Source organism: Oryctolagus cuniculus, chromosome 21, assembly GCF_964237555.1.
Source record: "Oryctolagus cuniculus chromosome 21, mOryCun1.1, whole genome shotgun sequence".
In the NCBI taxonomy this organism is placed as follows: Eukaryota; Metazoa; Chordata; class Mammalia; order Lagomorpha; family Leporidae; genus Oryctolagus; species Oryctolagus cuniculus.
In genome coordinates this window covers 951,927-976,937 of record NC_091452.1, presented here as the reverse complement: position 1 = coordinate 976,937, position 25,011 = coordinate 951,927, and the positions used below count along the sequence as shown (strand labels likewise).

At 56.6% G+C, this 25,011-nt stretch overlaps 1 protein-coding gene across 1 annotated transcript; it reads right to left on the bottom strand.

Moving 5' to 3' along the window:
* Positions 1–9,158: 9,158 nt before the first annotated feature.
* On the bottom strand, positions 9,159–12,985 carry LRCOL1 (leucine rich colipase like 1). Its single transcript, XM_051836852.2, has 5 exons — positions 12,871–12,985; positions 10,617–10,742; positions 10,360–10,485; positions 10,169–10,291; positions 9,159–9,306 (listed from the first exon to the last, which is right to left on the bottom strand). The coding sequence occupies exons 1-5, from the start codon at positions 12,958–12,960 to the stop codon at positions 9,304–9,306; spliced, it is 468 nt and encodes a 155-aa protein (XP_051692812.1). The 5' UTR covers positions 12,961–12,985; the 3' UTR covers positions 9,159–9,303.
* Positions 12,986–25,011: the final 12,026 nt, after the last annotated feature.

Sequence of the window (25,011 nt, the reverse complement as noted above, 5' to 3'; positions counted from 1 at the left end):
CTTTGTTCTTTGCCTGATTTTGTTACGCAGAACTGGAAAAGGAGTTCTTTTGGGGATTTGTCTTCTTTTATTTTTATTTATTTTATTATTATTTTTTTTTTGACAGTGGACAGTGAGAGAGAGAGAGACAGAGAGAAAGGTCTTCCTTTTGCCGTTGGTTCCCCCTCCAATGGCCGCCGGCGCGCTGTGGCCGGCGCACCACGCTGATCCAATGGCAGGAGCCAGGTGCTTCTCCTGGTCTCCCATGGGGTGCAGGGCCCAAGCACCTGGGCCATCCTCCACTGCACTCCCTGGCCACAGCAGAGAGCTGGCCTGGAAGAGGGGCAACCGGGACAGAATCCGGCGCCCCAACCGGGACTAGAACCCGGTGTGCCGGCGCCACAAGGCGGAGGATTAGCCTAGTGAGCTGCGGCGCCGGCCCTGGGGATTTGTCTTTAAAAAAAAAAAAAAAAGTGCAGTGTGTGGATGTAATTCCCTCAAGGTCATGAGCTCTTGACCAAGGTCGTCCTTGCAGAACCCTCCTGGTTGGTTCAACATGCACAAAACCTGCCTCAACTATGCACACGCCCTCTGTGGGAGAAGGTGCCCATGACTTCCCCGGCGAGCTCTGGGGCACCTGTGTGTTCTGAGTTCCAGGCAGGGAGAGTTCTAGAAGTACACATCGGAGGTTGATGACGGAAGAGGGCTTGGTGTTGCCCTCCCGGCTCTGTGGCTGCTGAGCCTGGTCACGCCTGTGGACTCGGCTGGTTTTGCAGTCTGTTAGGAAGATGAACCAGCCTTGATTTGGGATGAAGCTGTGGTCCAGTGTTTGTTGAGGCCAGTGAATATCGCGTGTGCCCAGCCCAGGCCCCACGCCACGTCCCCACCCCGGGACTGTGGGCTGCCCATGCACACACGTGGCCGGCAGTGGCTGGTTGTGATGCCCACTGGGCCCTCCAGGTGTCACGTGGGCCCTGACCGCCGAAGGTCACTGCTGGGTTTCCTGTGTAGGAGTGCCCCGCCCACGGTGCCCGGCAACACCACCCAGCAGCCGTTAGGCAGGAAGTTAGAAATCAGCCTGTGTGTGTGAGAGGGGCCTGAAGAGACCAGCACCAGCTCTGGAAGCCTGCACCCCAAAGTCCTGCCCCACCCCACCCCTCCCAGGTGGCCCCAGCCCTTCTCCCAAGGAAAGCTCCCAGAATTCTCTCTCAGGACCTGACCTGATAGCACGGGGCAGTAAAAGCTTCACAGGCCCCTAAGGGAAGCCTGGTACCAGCAAATCTGGGGAAGAATTTGCTAATTTTCACCCAACAAACCCTTCCGCCAGGACTCCCCATCCTTTGTCCTGGAGGAGAGGGGCAGGTGGGTAAACAGACTCCCTTAAAAACCCAGGGAGTCCAAACAGACTGCGCGCTCAGCCCTCTGCTCTCTGCTGAGCCGCCCGCCTGGCCTGCCCAGGTGTGTTCTCTCCACTCAACCCTGTAACCTCGCTCTCCCCCAGTCCGAGCGACCGGACACTCTGTCCCTTCCTTTCCGTTCTGAGGATGTCTGTCCCCAGTAAAGCCTTATCACTCTGCTCTCTGTCTCACGCCTGAATTCTTTCTTGTGTGAAGACAAGAACCCCAGGCTCCCACAGCCTTTCCTCCAGTGACAGATCATCCTCTCGGGTGGGGGGACCAGCCCAGGACCTCTCTCTCTGAGGAGGCATTGTCCTGGGAGCACCCTCTCTGAGAGTGTAGGCAGCAGGTGCGCAAGCACTTGGGCCGTCACCTGCCGCCTGCCAGGGTGTGCGTTGGCTGGAAGCTTGATTGGAAGCAGAGCTGGGACTTGAACCGGGCACTCTGATGATGAGATGAAGGCGCACCACTGCACCTGCCGTCACTGGAGAGAAGCTGAGGGTCCTTGTCTTCGCACAAGAAAGAATTCAGGCGTGAGACAGAGAGCCGCGGAAAGCAAGGTTTATTAGGGTAGGGACGGGCTCCGCTCCAGACAGGACCTGAGAGAGTGCCCAGTTCAGTTAGGCTGGGTTTCTAAGGGGCTGGGTCTTGCCTCCCGCCTTTTCCCTCCCCCTCCTCCAGAACAGAGGATTCTTGGGTGTAAGTAGGAAAAATTCCTTTCTGAGTTTCCCCCTGAAGCTGTCAGACAGGGGAAGCCTGGCTGGCGTTGGCCAAGGGGCTCCCCTCTGGGGTGCCCGCCTTAGAGGAAGGATGCTTATCAGGCCAGGTAGAAGGGGCGGGACCCCCCTGGGACCCCCCCACCAGACCCCCCCCCCGCCAAGGTCATCAGGGTCCGGGCAGGACTTGGAAGCACAGATATGGGGTGACTGAGATGCGGAAGCTGGACTGCTGTAGAGGTCAATTCCTTAGGCCCTTGTCACACACGGAGGTCAGTTCTGACTTCCCAGCTAGCACGACTCTGAAGACACCCACAGAGGCATCAACCCCTGCACCTGCCACCCAGCCCGTGTCCCCAAGGCAGCCTGGGAGGTTGTGCCTGGCCAGCGGCCAGCGCGCCATCAGCGCCCTGAGCTGTCTTCCAGTGCAGGTTTCTCTACACTTCCAGGGGCCGCCCGCCTCCTCTGGCTGGAAGCAGGCAGTGCCCGCACTTGCGAGGCCTGTGCAGGGAGAGGTGGAGGTGAGCGGCAGGCGGCCTGCCCTGTGGCTCCCTGTGGGCCATTGTGTCCCCTGCGGGCTTATCGCCGTAGTTCCAGGAGTCCCAGGTGAAACCGGACACCTCTGTCCCGGGCACAGCTAGTCCTCTCCAGGGCCAAGGACCTGCTGGTGGGGCTTAGTGCCTGGTGCTTCTGTGTCAAGGACTGAGCGAGGCACGGGGAGGGTGTGTTGCAGGGGACAGAGAACTTGACCACAAAGGTGTGCAATTTGTCTCATAAAACAAGTGCTGGCCGGCGCCACGGCTCACTAGGCTAATCCTCCACCTGCGGCGCCGGCACACCAGGTTCTAGTCCCGGTCGGGGCGCCGGATTCTGTCCCGGTTGCCCCTCTTCCAGGCCAGCTCTCTGCTGTGGCCAGGGAAGGCAGTGGAGGATGGCCCAAGTACTTGGGCCCTGCACCCCATGGGAGACCAGGAGAAGCACCTGGCTCCTGGCTTCGGATCAGCACGGTGCGCCGGCCGCAGCGCGCCAGCCATGGCAGCCATTGGAGGATGAACCAACCGCAAAAGGAAGACCTTTCTCTCTGTCTCTCTCTCTCACTGTTCACTCTGCCTGTCAAAAAAAAAAAAAAAAAACCAAACAAACAACAAAAAAAAAAACCAAACAAGTGTTCTGGGGGCCGGTGCTGGCCGGTCAAGCCACTGCCTGAAGTGCCGGCATCCCATGTGGGCGCTGGTTCGAGTCCCGGCTGCTCCTCTTCCAATCCAGCTCTCTGCTACGGCCTGATAAAGCAGAAGATGGCCCAAGTCTTTGGGTCCCTGCACCCATGTGGGAGACCTGGAGGAAGCTCCTGGCTCCTGGTTTCAGATCGGCACAGCTCCGGGTGTTGCGGCCAACTGGGGAGTGAACCAGTGGATGGAAGACCTCTCTCTCTCTCTACGTCTCTCTGTAACTTTGTTTTTCAAATAAATAAAATAAATCTTTAAAAAAAAAAAAACCCTTGAAAATAAAAGGAAGTCAATCCAAAGCAGACAGCAGGAAGGACATAATACAGCCGAGAAAGTGCACTGGCAACAGGAAAGAGCCAAGGTTCTTTGTGAAGATCGTTAAAAGCGATGACTTCTGATCAAGGTGACCAGGAAGAAAGACGACACGAGAGGCCAGGCAGGGGACGTGCGTGCCGGCTCGGCTCTGAGCAGGCTTCTGGGTTTCTCCCTGGGGGTTCCCAGTGAGGCCCGGCGGCCGCTGGGCCTGGGCAGCGGCTCCCCTGAGGCCCAGGGCTGCATGGAGAAGCTGGGGGCCCCACAGGATACAGGTTCTTTGTGGTTTCTGGTTGTTTGTTGTTTTTTTTTTTTTTTAATTTTGACAGGTAGAGTTAGACAGTGAGAGAGAGAGACAGAAAGAAAGGTCTTCCTTCCGTTGGTTCACTCCCCAAATGGCCGCCATGGCCGGCGCTACACCAATCCAAAGCCAGGAGCCAGGTGCTTCTTCCCTGTCTCCCATGCGGGTGCAGGGCCCAAGGACTTGGGCCATCCTCCACTGCCTTCCCGGGCCACAGCAGAGAGCTGGACTGGAAGAGGAGCAACTGGGACTAGAACCCAGCACCCACATGGGATGCTGGCACCACAGGTGAAGGATTAGCCCAGTGAGCCACGGCACCGGCCCCAGGATACAGGTTCTTAATCCTGGGTTGGGGTTGCTCCCCTGCCTTTCTAGGGCTGGCGGGAGGTGAGAGGGAGTGGGGCTGGGGTCTGCAGCCCCTCCCCTGCCCCTGCAAGCCCACCAGCTGTGTCAGGGCACCCCCTTGCTCCTCTTCCCAGAAGCACAGCTGTCATACTTTCTGGGAACGAAAGCCCGGCTGTGCTGCGCTGGAGGGAGCGGCTCCTGGGCGGAGCATCAGATGCCTCCAGGGAACCAGGAGCCCCGCAGATCGCCAGTGGGGAGGGGCTGGGACAGAGTCTAGGCCGGCCCTGGTACCCGGGGACACAGAGGCGATGACCCCCAGAACTGGGTGTGGCAATACCTGGAGCTTGGAGAACTTGGCCGCCTGCTTCCTCCCATGGCCCAGGGCCCCATGGTCTCTGGCTTTGGCCCTCCTGGGCGGGAGGTGCCCATGGGATGCAGTCCCTGGGTCCTGTGCAGCCCTGTGACTGCACCTGGCATCTCCCCTGGGCTGGCTGGGGAGGTCGGAGCCCTGAGTTCTCAGCTGAGGCCATGTCGCCACCAGGTGGCCACCTCTGAAACTGCAGGGGCCCTGCCCACTAGCTCCTGGGTTCTCCTTGCTGGGGACATGAGGAGGAGCCAAATGGGGACGACACCAGCCATGTGGCCCTGTTCCTCACAAGGCATCGTGGAGGGATGGCACTGTGGCGTAATGGGTAAATCTGCCACCTGCAATGCTGGCATCCCGTATGGCTGCTGGTTCATGTACCGGCTGCTCCACTTTCTTTTTCCTTTTTTTTTTTTTTTTTTTAAATGTCAGGATTACAGACTTGATCTACAGGAGTAGTTAATTTGTTTTTGTTTGTTTGTTTAAAGATTTATTTATTTGAAAGTCAGAGTTACACAGAGAGAGAAGGAGAGGGAGAGGGAGTGGGAAAGGGAGAGAGAGAGAGACAGAGACAGAGAGAGAGAGAGAAAGGGAGGTCTTCCATCCGCTGGTTCACTCCCAAGTTGGCCACAATGGCTGGAGCTGCGCCAGTCCAAAGCAAGGAGCCAAGAGCTTCTTCTGAGTCTCCCACATGGGTGCAGGGCCCAAGAACTTGGGCCATCCTCCACTGCTTTCCCAGGCCACAGCAGAGAGCTGGTTCGGAGGAGGAGCTGGGTCTAGAACCAGTGCCCATATGGGAAGCCGGTGCTTCAGGCCAGGGCATTAACGCCCTGCGTCATAGCGTTGCCCCCCCCCCCTTCCCCCAGCTGTTCCACTTTCAATCCAGCTCCTTGCTAATGGCCTGGGAAAGCAGTGGAAGAAGGCCCAAGTGCTTGGACCCCTGCAGCCATGTGGGAGTCTGATGACGCTCCTGGCTTCAGCCTGGCTCAATCCTGGCCATTGCAGTCAACTTGGGAGGGAACCAGCGATGGAAGGTAGGGGTGTGTGTGTGTGTGTGTGTGTGTGTGTGGTGTTTCTTCTGTCCGTGCAACTCTTTCAAATAAATCTTTCTTTAAAAGATATCAGAGGGGCTGTCGCTGTGGCTCATCGGCTTAATGCTCTGGCCTGCAGTGCCGGCATCCCATATGGGCGCCAGTTCTAGTCCCGGCTGCTCCACTTCCCATCCAGCTCTCTGCTGTGGCCTGGGAAAGCAGTAGAATATGTCCCCAAGTCTGTGGGCCTCTGCACCTGTGTGGGAGACCCAGAGGAGGCTCCTGGCTCCTGGCTCAGCTTCGGCTGTTGCGGCCAATTGGGGAGTGAACCAGCGGATGGAGGACCTCTCTCTCTCTCTGCCTCTCCTCTCTCTGTGTAACTCTGACTTTCAAATAAATAAATAAATCTTTTAAAAAAATAAAAAGATATCAGAGGAAAACTGTGCAGTGCATGAGGGACAAGGAGCAGAAGGGGTGAGGGGGCTCCCTGCAGGCCTGGAGGGGGCACGGGGCCTGTGGGGTGGGAGTAGGCATTCCTGGCAGGCGCAGGGCACAGCCCGGAGGCAGGAGCCAGCCTGCTGAGCTCCACGGGGCAGGCCAACGAGACAGGACGGCAGTGGGCAGGGAGGGGAGCCAGGCCCCATGAAGGTGTCGGGAAGGGGACACAGCGCCACACCCAGGAGGACGGCTGCAGTGTCACTCTGGGCGGGGGAAGCTGAGAATACAGTGGTAGCAGCCACTCTGGAAAAGACAGAGTGACAGAGAGAGAGAGAGAGAGAGAGAGAGAGATCTTCCACCCACTGGTTCCCTCCCCAGATGACCACAACAGCCAGGACTGGGCCAGGCCAAAGCCAGGAGCCAGGAGCTCCATCCAGGTCTCCCACGTGGGCGCAGGGGCCCAAGGACTTGGGTCATCCTCCTCTTGGGTCATCCTGCCTTCCCAGGCCACAGCAGAGAGCTGGATCGGAAATGGAGCAGCCAGGACTTGAGTCAGGCTCTCTGATAGGGGCTGTAGGTGTCAGGCAGGAAGTTAACGCTCAGCCTATGAGTGGGGGAGGGGCCCTAGCCCCTGGCAGCCTGGGAGGCTCACCTTGGAAGCAGCCCAGGATTTCACACTATAAAGTCCTGCCCGCACCCAGACCACGGTCGAGCTGGCCCCGCCTTCCCCACCAGGCAGGCTCCCTAGGAGAACCCTCTGCCCACAGCCAGGCAGGCCCCCATGCAGAGAATCCCACAGGAATCTAACAAGAGTCACGGGTCACCGCTTACCTGAACAGGAGATGAACTGTGGAAACCCAGTAAAACACTGAGTTAAGAAGTCACCACTGCCACCAAATGAAAGTAAAGTGGAGTTAGAAGTCGGGAGCCCGAGCAATGTCTAAGGGCTCTAGGGAGACGCTCCTAACCATAGCAGGCAGACGTCTCTGGTCAGTCAGATGACAGTGCTGTGGACAATGCCCTCCTACCCACGCCGACTGGACAGTTCAAACATGAGTAAGGCGGGGAGCAGTATTGACTGGACTGCTCAACTGCAAGCAAGGAGGAACAGGCATTGACTGGACCCGTCGGAGGATGGCGAGCTGGAGGACGGCCGGAAGTGAGGATAAAAAGGGAGCCCTCCCTCGCATCGCTCTCCGTCCTCTCGGGGATCATGGCCCGGTGTGTGTGAACCTGCATCTCCACACATCCGGAGCGGAAGAGGCAGCCGCTACTCTGCAGGGAGCAGGGAGCGGCACAAGCCGACCTGCAGAGCTGTCCCTGAGCTGTAGCCCCGCTGTGTGTGTGTGTGTGTGTGTGTGTGCGCGCGCGCGTTGGCCCAGTGCGTGCGAACCTCTGGGTCTCCTCGCACTTGGAGCCAAAGAGCCAGCCCGCTAGCCACTTGCTAAGTGACACAAGGCGACTCCGGGATCAAAACTCCAGCTGAGACGCCACCTCGCCGCCCTGCCTGGAGTCCTTCTCAGCCCGCTGCCAGACCTGACTACAGAGCTGGACCAGGCCTCTCAGCAGGGGACCTCTCCAACTTCTCGCCTGGCTGTCCTCCTGGAACCTTGAGCCTGCTGCCCAGAGTGACAGCCTTCCCACGACTTCCTGCTGTGAGTGACTGATCCGAGATCCGCCTCTGCCGAGACATGGAGCTCTGGCCCTTGAACACTGACACTCTTTTTCGTGACCGTGATACGTGCCTTGAAAACGCAGCTGTTACAAATAATGGTAGTCATGTGTAATATAATAGAACTATGCTTTGACCCTATGCGAGGTATCTGCAAATAATGCTGGAGACCTTGATGTACATATACTATTAAAACTGGATAGCCCTCAAAATTACTCTAACACTGTACACTGTGATCTGTGGATTAATGAATAAGTTCTAGTACTCTCATTGCTATTGATATTAATGGTGTTGATTCCAGTAGCCTCTAGTCATTAAGGAGATAGTGTTACTCTGGTAGTTAAGTATTATAGTAAGTGAGTTAAGTAGATGATAAGTAGTTATGTTAAGCTAAGTGATTCAGTAAGTGTGTTAAGTCAGCTATAAGCTATGATAAGTGATATTATTGACATTATTGATAGTGAAATTGATAAGTGTGTTAAGTAATTATGTTAAGTTAGGTGATTAGGCCAAGTAGTTAAGCTGAGTAGTTATGTTAAGCTAGGTAGCTAAGTTCAGTAGTTAAGTCACATTAAGTAGTGGTGTTGAGTTTATTGATAAGTGTATTGATTAGTGTAGATTGATGAGTATATTGGTACTGATAAGTGTACTGAGCTCAGTGAGCGTGCTGATGAGTAGTGTGACAAGAAACCCTGGTGCGTAAGCCATAAAACCTCTCATCGGAAAGAGTCTTGTGTCCGTGTGTTCCTTTCTTCCCCATGGCTGACAAGTGGCACGTCGTACTCGCTACTGTCCAGCTGTGGGACAGTAGGAGCTCGCGACACCCCACCAGGCAGGAGTGTTACCAACTTCACTCCCAGCAAACCCTTCTCCAGGAGAAGAGGGAGGCGGGGAGACCTGGACCCCACTTCCTTACTGGCCCAGGCTGGCCCCAGGCTGCGGCTCAGCGCTCTCCTGCCGCCCGCCCGGCCCGTCGGGGGCCCTCGCTCACCCCAGCCCTAACGGCCGGGCTCTCTCGGCCCCAGTGGCCCTCGCTCCCCACTGCTGTCTGCCTCGCGCCCGGGTCTGCCTCGCATGGAGACCCCGAGTTCCACCCATCTCCTCTGACACTCGCACGTCCTGAACCTGGGCACTTGTGCTGTGGGGGCCGTGGCGGCTGTGGCGGCTGTGGGACACCCTGGGGAGCGTCTCTCGGTGTAGACGCCAGCTCGGTGTTTCTACCAGACGCACACTGGCTCCCTTGCTGTGGAAGTGCCGGCAGCGGGGGAGGGGAGCTGTGCCCTGCTCTCCCGGGCCTGACTCCGGGCTGCACGGGCTCCGGGGAGCAGGCCGGGTCACCCACAGCGGCTCACTGAAGGGAACGGCGGTGACAAAGCGTGCTCATGTGGCGGGCGCCGTTTATTTAGGACATGAAGCCTGCTGCTCTCCAGCCGCCTGCCTGGGACCAGTTTTCCTTGGCATCCAGCCCAGGCGTGCGCTGCCACGGTCCAGGCCGGGTCGTCTCCCTGGATGCGAGCGCACGTCACTGAAGAAAATCTCAGAATCAGGAAGTGTTCAGAGGGAGGCGGCCCCCACCGCAGGTCTCTCAGGCACTGACAGGGTCAAGAGGTAGGGGCTGGACCTGGTTGGTCCTCTCAGCAAACGGGCACCTGAGCCCCAGACCAGGCACAAACACACACACTTGCGGTCTGTTGGCCTGGTGGACACATAAACACACATCTCTGGGTATCAGATTCCTCCCGCTCCAGATGGAAGTTAGAGATTTTTGTGTCGAAACAGGACCCCACACAGCACTCCCAGGCCTGCAGTGAGAACCCGAGGCCCTGCGGGCCTCTCCCTGCCCACACATCTGAGCCCCTAGGGCTGCCCCTGGACTGCCAGTGACTCCAGTGGGGGAGGGAAGGGACCAGACATAGGAGGGAGTTTGGGAGGCCCTGGTTTCCTCCACCAACCACACACAACAAAAGTGCACGCGTGTGCACATGCACAAAGACACACACACGTGTGTACATGCACGCACACATGCATGAGTGTGCCTGGACCTGCCCTCTCCAGTCCTCGCCAGTTCCAGAACCAGGTCCCTCAGTCGGCCTCTCCACCCACAGGGGCCCCCGCCCTGGGGTCCTGCCACGCCTCGGCGCCACCGGCTGTCGGTCCCTGTGCAGGTGCAGTGCCCAGCCCAGAAGGCCCAGGTCAGAGCCTGTCTCTTCTTCTGAGCCCCCCACAAGCTCCCCTGGGCTCGGGGCAGCGGCTGCTCCTCGCAGGGGCACGGCCAGCTCTGCTGCCACCTCAGGTTTGCAGGACCGTGGGCAAACCGATGTCATCTGTGGGCCCCAGTTCCCCGGGGAGGGACTCGAGGCTGAGCCCCATCCGCCCGGGGAGCTCACCAGGGGCAGGCACTGCGCCAGGATCCCGCTCCGGGGGACGCAGCGGTTGGGGCTGTCCTCGGCCAGCTGGATGCAGCACTGGCTCCGGCACTCGCCGCGGCTGCGGCACAGGCTGCCGTTGGGCTGCGGAGACACATGTCAGCGCTGCCCCCGCCGCAGCCGCCCCCTTCCCGGGCCGGCCCGGGGCTCACCTTGCGCCAGGGCACGCACTGCAGGAAGATGGTCTTGACGGTGCAGAGCCTCTGCGGGCTGTGGCTGCTCCTGACGCAGCAGTCGCTCCGGCACTCTGTGCGGTCCGAGCAGTTGTGCCCCTCGGGCTGCGTGCAGAGACTGCCCTGGCTGCCCCGTCCCCCGGGCCACCCCCGGCCTTGGTTCTTCCAGAAGCAGGGGGGAGCGTGGGGAGGACCCCACCCCCGCACGTGCCTGCCTGCTGAGGGGTGGGACCCACCTTGCGCCAAGGGAGGCACTGGAGGAAGATGGTCTTGGGGGTGCAGAACTTCTGGGGGTTCAGGCTGTTGGTGGCGCAGCAGGTGCTCTGGCACTCGGCGTGTTTCTCGCAGGACTCCCCGATGCTCTGAAACAGCGGGCCCTGGTTCCCGCCCAGGCCGGGCCCGCCTCGCCCTCCTCCCGCACAGGCTGCTGAGACGACCCGGGACGGCCTGGTTGGCCAGAGGCCCAGCGGCGCGGCTGCGAGCAGGAGCCAGTGCCCAGAAGGGAAACTGAGTCGTGTGTAGTGTGGTGTGTGTGTGGTGTGTGTGGTATGGTGTGGTGTGTGTGTGGTGTGTGGTGTGGTGTGGTGTGGTGTTTGGTGTGGTATGATGTGGTGTGGTGTGTGATGTGTGGTTGGTGTGTGTATGGTGTGTATGTGGTGTGTGTGTGTGTGGTATGATATGGTGTGTGTGTGGTATATGTGTGTGTGGTGTGTGTGTGTGGTATGTGTGGTGTGTGGTTGGTGTGTGTATGGTCTGTGTGTGTGATATGATGTGGTGTGTATGGTGTGTGTGGTATGGTGTGTATGGTGTGTGTGGTGGGTGTGTTATGGTGTGGTGGGTGTGGTATGGTGTGTGTGGTATGGTGTGTGTGGTGTGGTGTGTGTGTGGTGTGGTGTGTGATGTGTGGTTGGTGTGTGTATGGTGTGTATGTGGTGTGTGTGTGTGTGGTATGATATGGTGTGTGTGTGGTATATGTGTGTGTGGTGTGTGTGTGTGGTATGTGTGGTGTGTGGTTGGTGTGTGTATGGTCTGTGTGTGTGATATGATGTGGTGTGTATGGTGTGTGTGGTATGGTGTGTGTGGTGTGGTGTGTGTGTGGTGTGGTGTGTGATGTGTGGTTGGTGTGTGTATGGTGTGTATGTGGTGTGTGTGTGTGTGGTATGATATGGTGTGTGTGTGGTATATGTGTGTGTGGTGTGTGTGTGTGGTATGTGTGGTGTGTGGTTGGTGTGTGTATGGTCTGTGTGTGTGATATGATGTGGTGTGTATGGTGTGTGTGGTGGGTGTGTTATGGTGTGTGTGGTGTGGTGTGTGTGTGGTGTGGTGTGTGTGTGGTGTGGTGTGTGTGTGGTGTGGTGTGTGATGTGTGGTTGGTGTGTGTATGGTGTGTATGTGTGGTGTGGTGTGTGGTGTGGTGGTGTGAGTGTGTGTGTGGCAGTGCAGAGGGCATGGACAAGGAGCGCTGCAAGCTGCCGCTGCCGTTCTTTAAGGCCTCATCTCCTTAGAAGACAGAGACGCAGCGAGCTCCCGCCCCAGCTCACTCCCCCAAGGGCTGCAGCCAGGTCTCCCACGGGGGGGGGGGGGGGGGGGGGCGGGCAGGGACCGCCATGGAGTGCGGCCTCCAAGGGCGCGCATTGGTGGAGCTGGGCCTCGGCCGGTGTTCCGACCTGGGGTACTGGGGCCTTAGCTGCTGTGCCGGACCCCCCCCCCCCCCAGTCTCACATCGCACAGCAGAAACTGAGGCCCAGGGCGGGGACTCACCGGGACCACGCTGCTGCCCAGCGCCTGCCCACAGGCGGGACACCTGACACCCGTCCCCACCAGGAGGTGGCCCAGCAAGCGCGGCCCTGGACGGCAGCACACGGCCCCTGGGTCCCGGAAGCAGCGCTAACCACGCACGTGGCGCCAGCAGAAGCCGCAGCCCCCGACTGTGTGCCGAGGGGCTCTGCGCCCTGTGCTCACCCAGCTCTGAGGCAGCCCGGGCGGCCGCTGCGCCCCGGAGGTGAGCGTGCGGGGCAGCCACGCTCCACGCGCCATCGGGCCAGCAAGGAGGCCGTCACCCTGCGCCGCTGGGGAGCTGGTTTCCGGGTGGTAGTGACCCAGGGAGGCGTCCGCCCAGCGCATTTCTAAACGCGACCTCTCCGGCTGAAGCTTGAGCAGACCTGGGGGCGGGCAGGCCCTGGGGGTCTCGGAGCCCTGCACCCTCAGGACTGACCCTGGTTGATGTCGGGGAGCATCGAGACTCGCTGCTGGGTGGGTGGGGGCAGCAGACGCCACCCTCACTGCTGAAGCCACTCACCCAGATCACTCCCAGCTGGGCCCCACCTGAGCCACAGGGCTGTGCTGTCCCCTGCGTCCAGCCCCCACAGGGAGGCGCCCACCGCCTACCCGGGCTCGGAAGCCACCGTCTGTCACGCAGGAATTGCATTTCCTGCCCGGAAGTCTGGGGGGGGGGACGTGTTGGTGGGGGTCCGTGGGGCCCAGGCTCACCTTGTGAGATGAAATCTCCTCCCACGCGGGCGCGGGCAGCAGCAGCAGCAGCGGCAGCGGCAGCAGCAGTGCCCGGAGAGCGCCCGCCATGGCGCCCTGCAGTCCTGGGACTGCCTCCCACGGCTGGCCCGCCCCCCGCCCACTGTCTTTGTTTTGCAAAATGGATTTTTAAAGAAAATTGATCGATTTGATTTTAAATGTTGATTTTTAAAAGATTTATGTTTTAAAGTGTTGCAGAGAAGAAAAGAGAGAGAGATGGACATCTATCTTCCATGCGCTGGCTCATTCCCCAGGTGGCTGCAATGCCAGGCGGAAGCCAGGAGCCAGGATTTCTGGGTCTCCCACGTGTGTCTCCTTGGGCTGCTCTCCCAGCCATCAGCAGGGAGCTGGATCAGAAGTGGAGCAGCCGAGACTTGTGTTCAAGAGTTTTGCGAATTGCCGGTGCCGCGGCTCACTAGGCTAATCCTCCGCCTTGCAGCGCCGGCACACCGGGTTCTAGTCCCGGTCAGGGCGCCGGATTCTGTCCCGGTTGCTCCTCTTCCAGGCCAGCTCTCTGCTGTGGCCCGGGAAGGCAGTGGAGGATGGCCCAAGTGCTTGGGCCCTGCACCCCATGGGAGACCAGGAGAAGCACCTGGCTCCTGCCATCAGATCAGCGCGGTGCGCTGGCCGCGGTGGCCATTGGAGGGTGAACCAACGGCAAAGAAGACCTTTCTCTCTGTCTCTCTCTCTTACTGTCCACTCTGCCTGTCAAAAAAAAAAAAAAAAAAAAAGAATTTTGCGAATTGATTTCAAAAGAGGACACAGTAATAGAAATCCAGAGCCCTATTTTCTCTGCTGTCATAAACAAGTGAAGATGTGGAGAAAAGCAAGAGAACTGGCAGCTGCCACGCGTCACAGAGGCACGGCACAGCCTGCTGCAGCAGCAGATGGCGGCCGCCACGCCCAGGCAGTTTCCTCTGAACGCGCCCTGCAGAGCTGGGGGGCACAGCACTCAGGAGCGAGCTCAGGGCTCAGCTGAGCTGCCCTGGCTCTGACTGTGTCCAACTCCTAGATTGTTCCTTGCTCAAATAAATGCCTGAATTTATTTTGTCTCAAGATTTTCTTTTAATTTTAAAAATTCAATTAATATTTTTTTGAAAGGCAGAGGGAGGGGCCGGTGCTATGGCACAGCGGTTTAACACTCTGGCCTGAAGTGCCGGCATCCCATGTGGGCACCGGTTCGAGTCCCAGCTGCTCCACTTCCAGTCCAGCTCTCTGCTGTAGCCTGGGAAAGCAGTAGAAGATGACTCAAGTCCTTGGGCCCCTGCACCCACATGGGAGACCCGGAAGAAGCCCCTGGCTCCTGGCTTCCCATCGGCGCAGCTCCGGCGGTTGCAGCCAATTGGAGAGTGAGCCGTCGGATGGAAGACCTCTCTCTCTCTCTCTCTCTCTCTCTCTCGGCCTCTCCTCTCTCTGTATAACTCTTTCAAATAAATAAATAAATATTTTAAAAAAAGGCAGAGAGAAACAGATCTTCCATCCACTAGTTTACTCGCCAAATTCCTGCAGCAGCCAGGGCTGGGCCAGGTCGTAGCCAGGAGCCCAGAACTAGATTTCTCATGTGGATGGCAGGGGCCCAGGTACTTGAGCCGTACCTGCTGCCTCCCAATGTGTGCATTAGCAGGGGCTGGAATCGGGATGAGAAAGCTACCCAGCCCAGGCCCTCTGACATAGGCTGAGGGAGCCCAGAGTAGCAGCTCACCCCTGCACCAAACACATTCTCCTCGGGCTTTGCTTTTAGGGTGAGGTTGGACCCCAGGAGAATAAGCTGGCAGCACCCACAGCCTAACAGCGGAGCTTTGGGTGGTCAGGACGCCCGAGTCTTTGCCCCACCTCCAATGCAGGGCCAACCGGAGATGCCAAGTATGCCCCTAACCAGTCTAGGGGCTGTCCGCCCCTCCAGTCCGCACCCCCACTGGTCTGCCTGTGAGTCTGCCGGTTGCAGGGCTGGGCTCTGGCTGTGGCTGCTCTGGGCAAACAGCCCCACAGCCACAGCAGCCCTGAAGTGGGAAACTGACAGGACAGTGATGGGCACATGTCTCAGACACCCCCACCACTGACTCTGGAGACACCAACAGTCCCAGTCCACAGCCACTGCCCAGACGAGAAAAGCCTGTTCCTGGGTCCTATCAAATTCCACACCTGCAGCGCTCCTTTCTGCTCTGCTTTGAAATGAGAAAAAAACGTTTTTCTGACCTCAAACCTTTTCCTGGGCCATCAAAAAGATCAAGGGCCAGGTTCCAGACTGGGCACGATGTGCTTGGTTGACCCAGCAGCCCACACAGCGCAAGAGCACGCCGTGGCCATGTGGAGCAGCTCCAGTTCACAGAAGGTCATAGGTCACTCATGCACAACCTCAGGGAGGTGGGAGTGACCCCAGTGTCCACCCACAGATGGGTGGGTGAGCACAGCGCAGCCATTCTTTTTTTTTTTTTTTTTTTTTGACAGGCAGAGTAGACAGTGAGAGAGAGAGACAGAGAGAAAGGTCTTCCTTTGCTGTTGGTTCACCCTCCAATGGCCGCCACGGCTGGTGTGCTGTGGCTGGCGCACCGCGCTGATCTGATGGCAGGAGCCAGGTACTTATCCTGGTCTCCCATGGGGTGCAGGGCCCAAGTACTTGGGCCATCCTCCACTGCACTCCCTGGCCACAGCAGAGAGCTGGCCTGGAAAAGGGGCAACCGGGACAGAATCCGGCGCCCCGCCCGGGACTAGAACCCGGTGTGCCGGTGCCGCAGGCGGAGGATTAGCCTAGTGAGCCACGGCGCCGGCCTAGCGCAGCCATTCTACGCCATGGGACACCTGATACTCTGCAGGTGTCATCTCAGTGAGGAAACCCACACACCACAGGACAAACACGAGGTCCCTCCCTGTCCAACCATAGAGACAGAGTGGAATGGAGTCTCCAGGGGCTGGTGTGGGGTCAGGGTTTCGGTGTGGGAAGATGGGGAAGTCCTGCTGAGGGGTGGTGGCAGTGGCTACACCACAGTGCTACCGCTCAGTGCCACTGCCCTGCACCCTGACAAGAGGCCCATGGACCAGGGTGGGGTGTGTGTGTTGGGGGCTGTCGCTCCCCCTCTTCGTGGAGGAACGACACAGGACCCTGCCTAGGCTTCATATCCGAGTCACGGCACCATTATGTCGCTCCCCCTCTTCGTAGAGGAACGACACAAGACCCTGCGCTGTTCTTTTGTCTGCTCGGCCCTCCCCGGGTTTGCTGCTGGTTCTTCCCGGGTTGGCTACCGATCCTCCACCTCCGTGGAAGGGCAGTTCCCCCTGCCACTTTCCCCACTTCCGCGGGGGAGCGGCACACCGCCGGCCGGCTCTCTCGGGGGCTGCACAGGTGTTATTCAGATAGATGTTCCTGGTGCATGTTGTCTCTCTCCTCCTTTATAGTCCTCTTCCGCCAATCCCAACTCTGCTACCCACACGCCGAGTACACTGCTCTCCTCCTTCAGGAGCAGGTCCTACAGTTTATTGGTTGAACTGGAGGCAGCTGTGTAGAAGCTGTTTCCTCCTCTCCCAGCGCCATATTGTGGGAGAGCAGATGCATAGAATAAGTCTTAATTCCAGTAACAGTCTAGTCCGAGTTGCTCCCCACAGGGGCAGTATATTTCATCACGGTGAAAGCCAAGGTCACAGGCAGGCCCCACAGTGCTGAGGCAAAGCTGGTTCTGGGCACGCTCACAACCTCTGCCCGTGGAGTCCCATTTCCTGGACACTGGCTCATTGTTTTTTAAGATTTATTTGTTTATTTATTTGAAAGTCAGAGTTACACAGAGAGAGAAGGAGAGGCAGAGAGAGAGGTCTTCCACCCGCTGGTTCACTCTCCAATTGGCCACAACGGCCAGAGCTGCACCAATCCGAAGCCAGGAGCTTCCTCTGGGTCTCCCATGCGGGTGCAGGGGCCCAAGGACTTGGCCATCTTCCACTGCTTTCCCAGGCCACAGCAGAGAGCTGGGTTGGAAGAGGAACAGCCGGGACTCAAACCGACACCCACATGGGATGCCGGCACTGCAGGCGGCGGCTTTACCGCTGCACCACAGAGCCGGCCTCTCAGGTAGCTCCAGTCTTTCCTGCCTAGTGTCAGCTTCAGGTCTGATTCCACAGCGCCTTAATCCACTAAACTAAAGCTAATGCCGTATCCGCAAGGTGTCCGGCGCGTAACGAATCTTCCCAGGCAGAATCAATTAATTCACAGGCTTTTATTGGGGTTCCGCTCCCGGGCGAGGTTCCCTGGTCCCAACAGAGCAACAGAGCGGGGCCGGGGAAGTCGCGCATCAGAGGTTGGGAGGGCTCCTTACAGATTAGGGCGTGGGGGTTAAAGGTTGAGGCGGGTCTGACCCTCACTGGTTGACCTTTAGGCACCCGCGGGGACCTTGACAAGGACCTTCTCCCCCACAAGTACTTCTCCATTCCCGGAAGTATAGGCCTTCCTCCTTGCGGATCCCAAAGCTACCATCCCGACCTTTTGATGACAGGAAAGGGGGCGACGATGAGTCTCTCTGGCTACTTCCTGCTGATGGGGACATCGTCTACAGGGGCCCGCTGGGGGTGTCTTGGGGCTCCACAGGGCAGGCATGTATGGGTGGAGAAGCATCTGGTTGACTGCCTGGTTGCTGAAGGCCTCAGTTCATTCCATTATCACCTGCTGTAAACACTTAAACAGACGCTGTAGTATACAAGTCAGGGTGAGAGTAGCAACCAATGATCCTAAGAGTGGCATTAACCTGGTAATGAGAGGATTTCATAGAGGAGAGGAAATGAGGGGGTCTCTGGACCCTTGTGAGGATTGTTTGATGGATGTGGCTTAAATCTGATCCCAGCCAAGACTGGGAGAAAGGCCACTCAACTTTTGCAGGTAGAGGGGTTTGTCTGTAGAGAAATTCTGAATAATCATACAACATTAGGTGTGGGAGAGGACCATCAGTACACACAGGTCGGGAGTAGAGCCATTGGTGGTAGAGTAGAGGCTATGGTTACAAAGGAATGAGACCCAAGTGGGCTAGACAGGGTCTAGAACAAAGGACAGAGTCATTATTAGAGAACCCAAGAAAGGTGCTGTCTAAGCCACGAATAAGTTTGCTGATTGAGAGGCAAATAGAACCTGACAGAAGGGGCTTGAAAATAATCTGGTGGGCTTTAGGCCTTGTAAGTTAAGAGGCCCAGACCTATCTCTTCACATGGGGTACATCCTAAGGGAGGTGTGAAGCTCCTTGGGGAAGGCACCCTGTTGACTTCCGTTACCAGCTGGCCTGGGAGGAGAGCTGGCCAGGTGAAGGCAGGTGGCATCTCTAACAGGAAATTTACAGCTCTGCCTGCAGTGTTGCTGACCCTACTTGGCCACCTCTTCTCAGCAGCGGTGGTCACTTTGGAAGCTGGGCTGAGTGAAGGGCTCTTCGGCTTAGAGCCAATAAGATCTGTGGCTCTGACCTGAAGTCCTTCGACTCCAGGGCAGGTCCATTTCCAGTGATGCAACTCTTGGCTGGCAGAGCTGCCAGGGCTCTTCACAAGCTGATTTCTGCTGAAGCCCAGACTTGCCACATTGAAAGCCACTGCAGTGGACTGGCCTGTTGGGTCTCCCTGATGGCAGACCACTGTATAGACCAGCCTTTAAAAGGTCTGCCACCTGTCTCTTCATTTCTGATGCCTAGCTTTTTCTTCCTCCTGGTTTTGTTAAAGCAGACCAGAGGATGCAAGTCAAGGGGGTGCTCAAGTCCCATCTCTAAAAATCAAACTGTGCACCTTGGAGAGTCCTTCAGAATAGAATTAGTTTCCTACCTCGAAGAGAATAGAGAAATCAGAGAACAAGTTGGATTTAGAATAGAGAAATGGGGGTGCCAGTCCCAAATCACTTACTGACAATAGTAATATCAAATGAAAATTTAGAAAGCAATTTCAATCATTATATAACAAATACAGCAGTTTCAATTAAACTTTAACTGTTTTTTAATTTACCAATTGATTCGAATTACTTTCTGCGCTTAGTAACCTCAGCTAACCATACTTTCAGTTGGTACCTATAATACATTATTGGCTTCATCTGTTTACAGCGCCATCCCAAAGTACTGAATACAATAGATGTGGCTGGAAAAAGTCCATCAGAACCTATAGGAGGACAGCTAAGCACAGAACCAACAACGCTTTAGTTTTATGAGCAGCAAATCTGATATATAAAACTGTGGATGACAAAAGACTTTCAGTTGCCACGTTTAAAATTATAAACTTATTATAAACAAGAGGCACTTGCTTACTTCACATAGCATTTTTGAAAGCATCTGTAGGATTTTACAGAACATTTAACTCTTTAGGCCTCTGTGGCTTTCTCATTAAGATCCAAGATTTCTTTCATAACCTTCTGTGACTTCCACACACCCTCTTCAACTTACTTGAAACATTCCATCATTTCCATTCCAGTCTAGAGTAAACTAGCCATCAGGATGAAGTCAATCTTACAAACCTTGTCCTTTATTTATTCAAAATAACTCTTTCATTTTAACCTTCCTTACCAAATGCACATTTCTATAACATTTTAAACACAAATTTAACATGCTGAGTTGTCGCTCCCCCTCTTCGTGGAGGAACAACACTAAACCCTGCCTAGGCTTCATATCCGAGTCACGGCACCATTATGTCGCTCCCCCTCTTCATGGAGGAATGACACAGGACCCTGCGCTGTTCTTTTGTCTGCTCGGCCCTCCCCAGGTTTGCTGCTGGTTCTTCCCGGGTTGGCTACCATCCCTTCCACCTCCGTGGAAGGGCGGTTCCCCCTGCCACTTTCCCCACTTCCGCGGGGGAGCGGCACACCGCCAGCCGGCTCTCTCGGGGGCTGCACAGGTGTTATTCAGATAGATGTTCCTGGTGCATGTTGTCTCTCTCCTCCTTTATAGTCCTCCTCCACCAATCCCAACTCTGCTACCCACACGCCGAGTACACTGCTCTCCTCCAATCAGGAGCAGGTCCTACAGTTTATTGGTTGAACTGGAGGCAGCTGTGTAGAAGCTGTTTCCTCCTCTCCCAGCACCATATTGTGGGAGAGCAGATGCATAGAATAAGTCTTAATTCCAGTAACTTAGTCTAGTCCGAGTTGCTCCCCACAGATCCCCCTTTCTTTTTATTTTTGGCGTTGATATGCACCTGTCTTCGGTGCCCCGCGGCACACACTCTGCTCTGCTTGCTAGAGTTGCCCATAGGTGCTTACAAGCCTACCAATCAGGCAAACCGAATCCGGGTCCTCTCTTCGCCATGTTGTGAGGAGGTTTTTAGGCGCTGATGCGTGCCTGTGTGCGGCGCCCTGCAGCGCATGCTCTGCTCTGCTAGAACTGCCTGCAGGTGCTTACAAGCCCTACCAATCAGGCAAACCGAATCCAAGCCCTCTCATTGCCATGTTGTGGGGAGGCCTTATTTTTCTCTATTTCTCTATCTCCGGGCATTCCTATTTCTCCTATTTTACTTCTATCTGCCAGCATTCCTATTTCTCTCATTTTACTTCTAAACTTCTGTTTCTCTTATCTCCGTGGCTTCCCGGTGCCTCCCCCACGGCGGCTTCCCAGCTCTGTGCGGCTTCAGCCCGCGCTTCTCTCATCTGCGTGGCTTCCCAGCGCCCGCCCCGAGGCGGCTTCTCGGCGCCTTGCCCACGGTGGCTTTCTTCCAACAATATTCCCCTCTCATTTCTCCTGGCTTCTCCCCACAGTCTGTATCCGAGTCTAAGTTTCTTCTAGGTTTCACTTTCACTTTCAACCTGCAGTCCGTATCTGAGTCTAAGTTTCTTCTTGCTTTCACTTTAAATCCTAACTTCTTTCCCACAGTCCGTATCCGAGTCTATGCCTAGGCTTTCAATAGCTTCTTCCGGCACCTTTTCCGTCTGGCTTTCCCCTAGGCTCTCTCTAATCTCTCTCTGGTATTTTCCCACTTTTTCCCGCTTCTTCCCTCCTGGGTTTCCTATCCGAGTCACGGCACCATTATGTCGCTCCCCCTCTTCGTGGAGGAACGACACAGGACCCTGCACTGTTCTTTTGTCTGCTTGGCCCTCCCCGGGTTTGCTGCTGGTTCTTCCCGGGTTGGCTACCGACCCTTCCACCTCCGTGGAAGGGCAGTTCCCCCTGCCACTTTCCCCACTTCCGCGGGGGAGCGGCACACCGCCAGCCGGCTCTCTCGGGGGCTGCACAGGTGTTCCCCTTAGATGTTCCTGGTGCATGTTGTCTCTCTCCTCCTTTATAGTCCTCTTCCACCAATCCCAACTCTGCTACCCACACGCCGAGTACGCTGCTCTCCTCCAATCAGGAGCAGCTGCTACAGTTTATTGGTTGAACTGGAGGCAGCTGTGTAGAAGCTGTTACTCCCTTCTCAGTGCCATATTGTGGGAGAGCAGATGCATAGAATAAGTCTTAATTCCAGTAACTTAGTCTAGTCCGAGTCGCTCCCAGTTGCTCCCCACACTGAGTGTACAAGAGTTTACAATAAATTAGAAGTTACACCTAAATGACTTAAGATGCTGAAATGATATATCTCTACTTGAATTCAATTGAAATTAAAATTGCATTCATCTAAAACAAGTACTAATTACCCATTGCTGTTTCATTGAGTACTGATTACCTGGAAACCTGTTAAAATAAATTGCAAAAATAAGCTCAGCAAGTTACAAGGCGATATTCTCAAAGGTAGTGATCTTCCTAGATTCAAAGAAAGGAAACCAGAGGAGGAGGCTAGAGAGCCACGTGTTCAGGAACAGGTCCTTTTAAAACTTTGCTGGAGGGCGGCCAGGGAAGCAGGAGCAGCGAATCCCATTAGGATGGGGGTAGGGAGCTTGACACTGGTGGTTGGGCCACATGGCTACCTGGCTTCCAGCAATGGCGGCGGGGAGAGGCAGGACATGGGGTGGGGCAGGGTGGAAGAATGCACCTATGGGGGCGGGAGGTTTCTGGCTAGCTGTGGGGTCCCCAGGAACTCCAGAGGGTCCGAAAAGGTGGAAGGTGGCAGAAACACAGAAGAGGAGCCCTTAGGAGGTGGGGGCCAGATCTTGGCCAGCAAGACCTGGGCCATGGAGCAGGCAGAGAGGAAATTACAGGAGAAGAGGGTAGGACAGAAGCGGAGGTCTCAGAAAGCCTGGACATAGGGACCTCTGACCATCTTCTCTCCCTGCGGCAGAAATTCTCAAGGTAATTAGGCCATGCCTGGGTGGAGTAGAAGATTAGGCGTTTACTCCATAGGTCCTTGGCCAGTCCCAGTTTCTTCAAGTTCTTTAGGAGGCAGACCAGGGGGCATTTTTAGTCCCACCCTCGGGATTGGCCAGAGCCCATGGTCTCCCCGGTAGCCCAGATCTACTGAAATTCGGTCAAGGCATCCCCTGTCCCGGTCTTCAGCAGAGGTCAGTCCTCTACGGGGCCAAGCCAGCGGCGGGACGTCTCCAACAGCCACTGGGAGGCTAAACAGCGGAGAACAGAGCCCATGTGCGTACGATTTGGAGGTCTCTGTCCGGACGGAGAGCTAGCCAGAGATCACAGAGACTGGGCCAACCCAGAGGAGGGAGGGAGAGCAAGGGAGGAGTTATTTACAGTTGGTCGAGCGTGGTCCATAGTTAGCCTGGGGCACCAGACAGGTTTAAGGAGCGAGGGGGCCTCGAACCCAGAAAGGGGAGGCACGTACCCTCAGGTCCCGGGTTTCGGCACCATCTGTAAGGTGTCTGGCGCGTAACAAATCTTCCCAGGCAGACGAATCAATTATCAATTAATTCACAGGCTTTTATTGGGGTTCCGCTCCCGGGCGAGGTTCCCCGGTCCCAGCAGAGCAACAGAGCGGGCCGGGGAAGTCACACATCACAAGTTGGGAGTGCTCCTTTTATAGATTAGGGCTTGGGGGTTAAAGGTTGAGGCGGGTCTGATCCTCATTGGTTGACCTTTCGGCACCTGCGGGGACCTTGACAAGGACTTTCTTCCCCGCAAGTACAGGTAAGGACTTCTCCATTCCCTGAAGTGTATGCCTTCCCTCCTTGCGGATCCCAAAGCTACCAGCATCTCCCAAAGACATCACAAATTCAGTAAATGATTCCCTAAATCCTAGCTGCCATTTTTGGAAAGATTGTTTATTTGAAAGGTGTGACAGAAGGAGGTAGGAGAGAGAGAGAGAGAGAGAGAGAGAGAGATCTTCTATCTGCTGGTTTACTCCCCAGATGGCTGCAACAGCCAGTCCTGAGTGAGGCTGCAGCCAGGAGCTGGGAGCTTCATCCGGGTCTCCCCTGGGTGGCAGGGACTCAAGCGCTCCAGTCATCATCTGCTGACGTTCCAAGTGCATTAGCAGGGAGCTGGATCAGAAATGCAGCGGCAGGGACTGGAAGCAATTTGGGATGTGGACATCCCAAGGGCAGCTTAACCTGCTGCACTCGTGGGCAGGAAGTTAGAGCTTAGCCTGTGAGTGGGGGAGGGGCCCTAGCACCTGTGGACAGGAAGCAGTGGCCCCTGGCAGCCTGGGAGGCTCACCTTGGAAGCAGCCCAGGATTTCACACTACAAAGTCCTGCCTGCACCCAGACCACGGTCGAGCTGGCCCCGCCTTCCCCACCAGGGAGGCTCCCTAGGAGAACCCTCTGCCCACAGCCAAGCAGGCCCCCACCAGGCAGGAGTGTTACCGACTTCACTCCCACCAAACCCTTCCTCCAGAAGAGGGAGGCGGGGAGACCTGGACCCCACTTCCTTACTGGCCCCAGTCTGGCCCCAGGCTGCGGCTCAGCGCTCTCCTGCCGCCCGTCTGGCCCGTCGGGGGGCCCTTGCTCATCTCAGCCCCAGTGGCCAGGCTCTCTCAGCCCCCCTGACCCTCGCTCCCTCGCTCCCCACTGCTGTCCGCCCCGCGCCCGGGTTCTGCCTCGCGTGAAGACCCCGAGTCCCCCTCACCTCCGCTGACACCACCAGCCTCCCACTCCTTGTGCTGGTTTTGAGCACAAGTCCGCCATCTGTGCTGCACACACCTCATCAGAGTGGCCAGGCTGGACCTCTGGCAGCATGAGAGAAGGTGGGGTCACTGCTCAGAGGTGCCTCTGGCAGGCTCAGTGGGTTCTGTGGGACTCCTGGTGCCTGTGCCTGTGCCCAGGACGTCAGAGCACGTCAGCCCCCGAGGCTGGGGTCCTTCAGAGCTGACTGTGCAGAAGCGCGCCCAGCCAGGCTGAAGCTTCAGGAAAAACCCCCAAGGCAGACACGTGCACAGGAGCATGTCCCAGGCAGCCCAGGGCACGTCCTCCTTCCTGTGGCTGCCATCAGCCCTACAGAAGTCGCTCATCAGCAGGAGAGACGGAGTGTGCCCGTAGGAGGTGGCCAACCACAGCCGACAGCAGGATTCTGGCCACAGAAGACGCCGGGCCACCCACAACCTCCCCAGCCAGGCGACCAGGTGCTCAGACCTGGCTGTGGCTGCAGAGACCCTCTTTTTTTTTTTTTTTTTTTTTCCAACTCAGCATCAACAAGAGATGCCAAATGGGTCCCCAAACATGGCCTGGAGAGTTTACCTTGGAGTTCTTGTTTGATTAATTTTCCTCCCTGGAGACTTTGTGACACTTGTCCAAAACCCGTGGCAAGTGCGTGTGATGAGACCAGCCACGCCGGTGGTGCCTCAGTGAGCCGGAGTGACTAAGCTCTGCTGTCTAGGAGGTGCCTGCAAAACAGAGCCGTGTGTTCCTTGCTAAGCACTGGACGTTGACTCCTTGGACAAGCTGGAGGCTGGATGGCCGAGCTTTTCTGCCAAGGAGAGAGGAGCAATAACTACTACAGGCAGCACACGTGCTGAGAATGACAGAACCTCATGGCAGCTGCTGCGTCACACGCGACACACAAGGCACACGTGACGCACAGGGCACATACAACACATGTGGCACCTAGAGTGCACTCTGGACACCAGCAGTGAGGGAGGGGCTGCAGGCAGGAGACATCTGCTTGCGAGTCCCTGGAATCGCCTGCTTTGCGCAGACTTGTTAGGTGTACATTTTTTTTTTTTTAAGATTTATTTATTTATCTGAAAGGCAGAGTTACACAGAGAAAGAAGGAGAGGCAGAGAGAGAGAGGTCTTCCATCCGCTGGTTCACTCCCCAATTGGCCGCAATGGCCAGAGCTGTGCAGGTCTGA

What these genes read in the sequence shown, in the direction of transcription:
- LRCOL1 (XM_051836852.2), bottom strand. Translation starts at nt 12,960, where the DNA reads ATGGCGGGCGCTCTCCGGGCACTGCTGCTGCCGCTGCCGCTGCTGCTG. An exon ending in AGGAGATTTCATCTCACAAG is followed by an intron (nt 10,743 to 12,870) that starts GTGAGCCTGGGC and finishes CCGCTGTTTCAG; the next exon opens with AGCATCGGGGAGTCCTGCGA. An exon ending in AGTGCGTGCCCTGGCGCAAG is followed by an intron (nt 10,292 to 10,359) that starts GTGAGCCCCGGG and finishes GTGTCTCCGCAG; the next exon opens with CCCAACGGCAGCCTGTGCCG.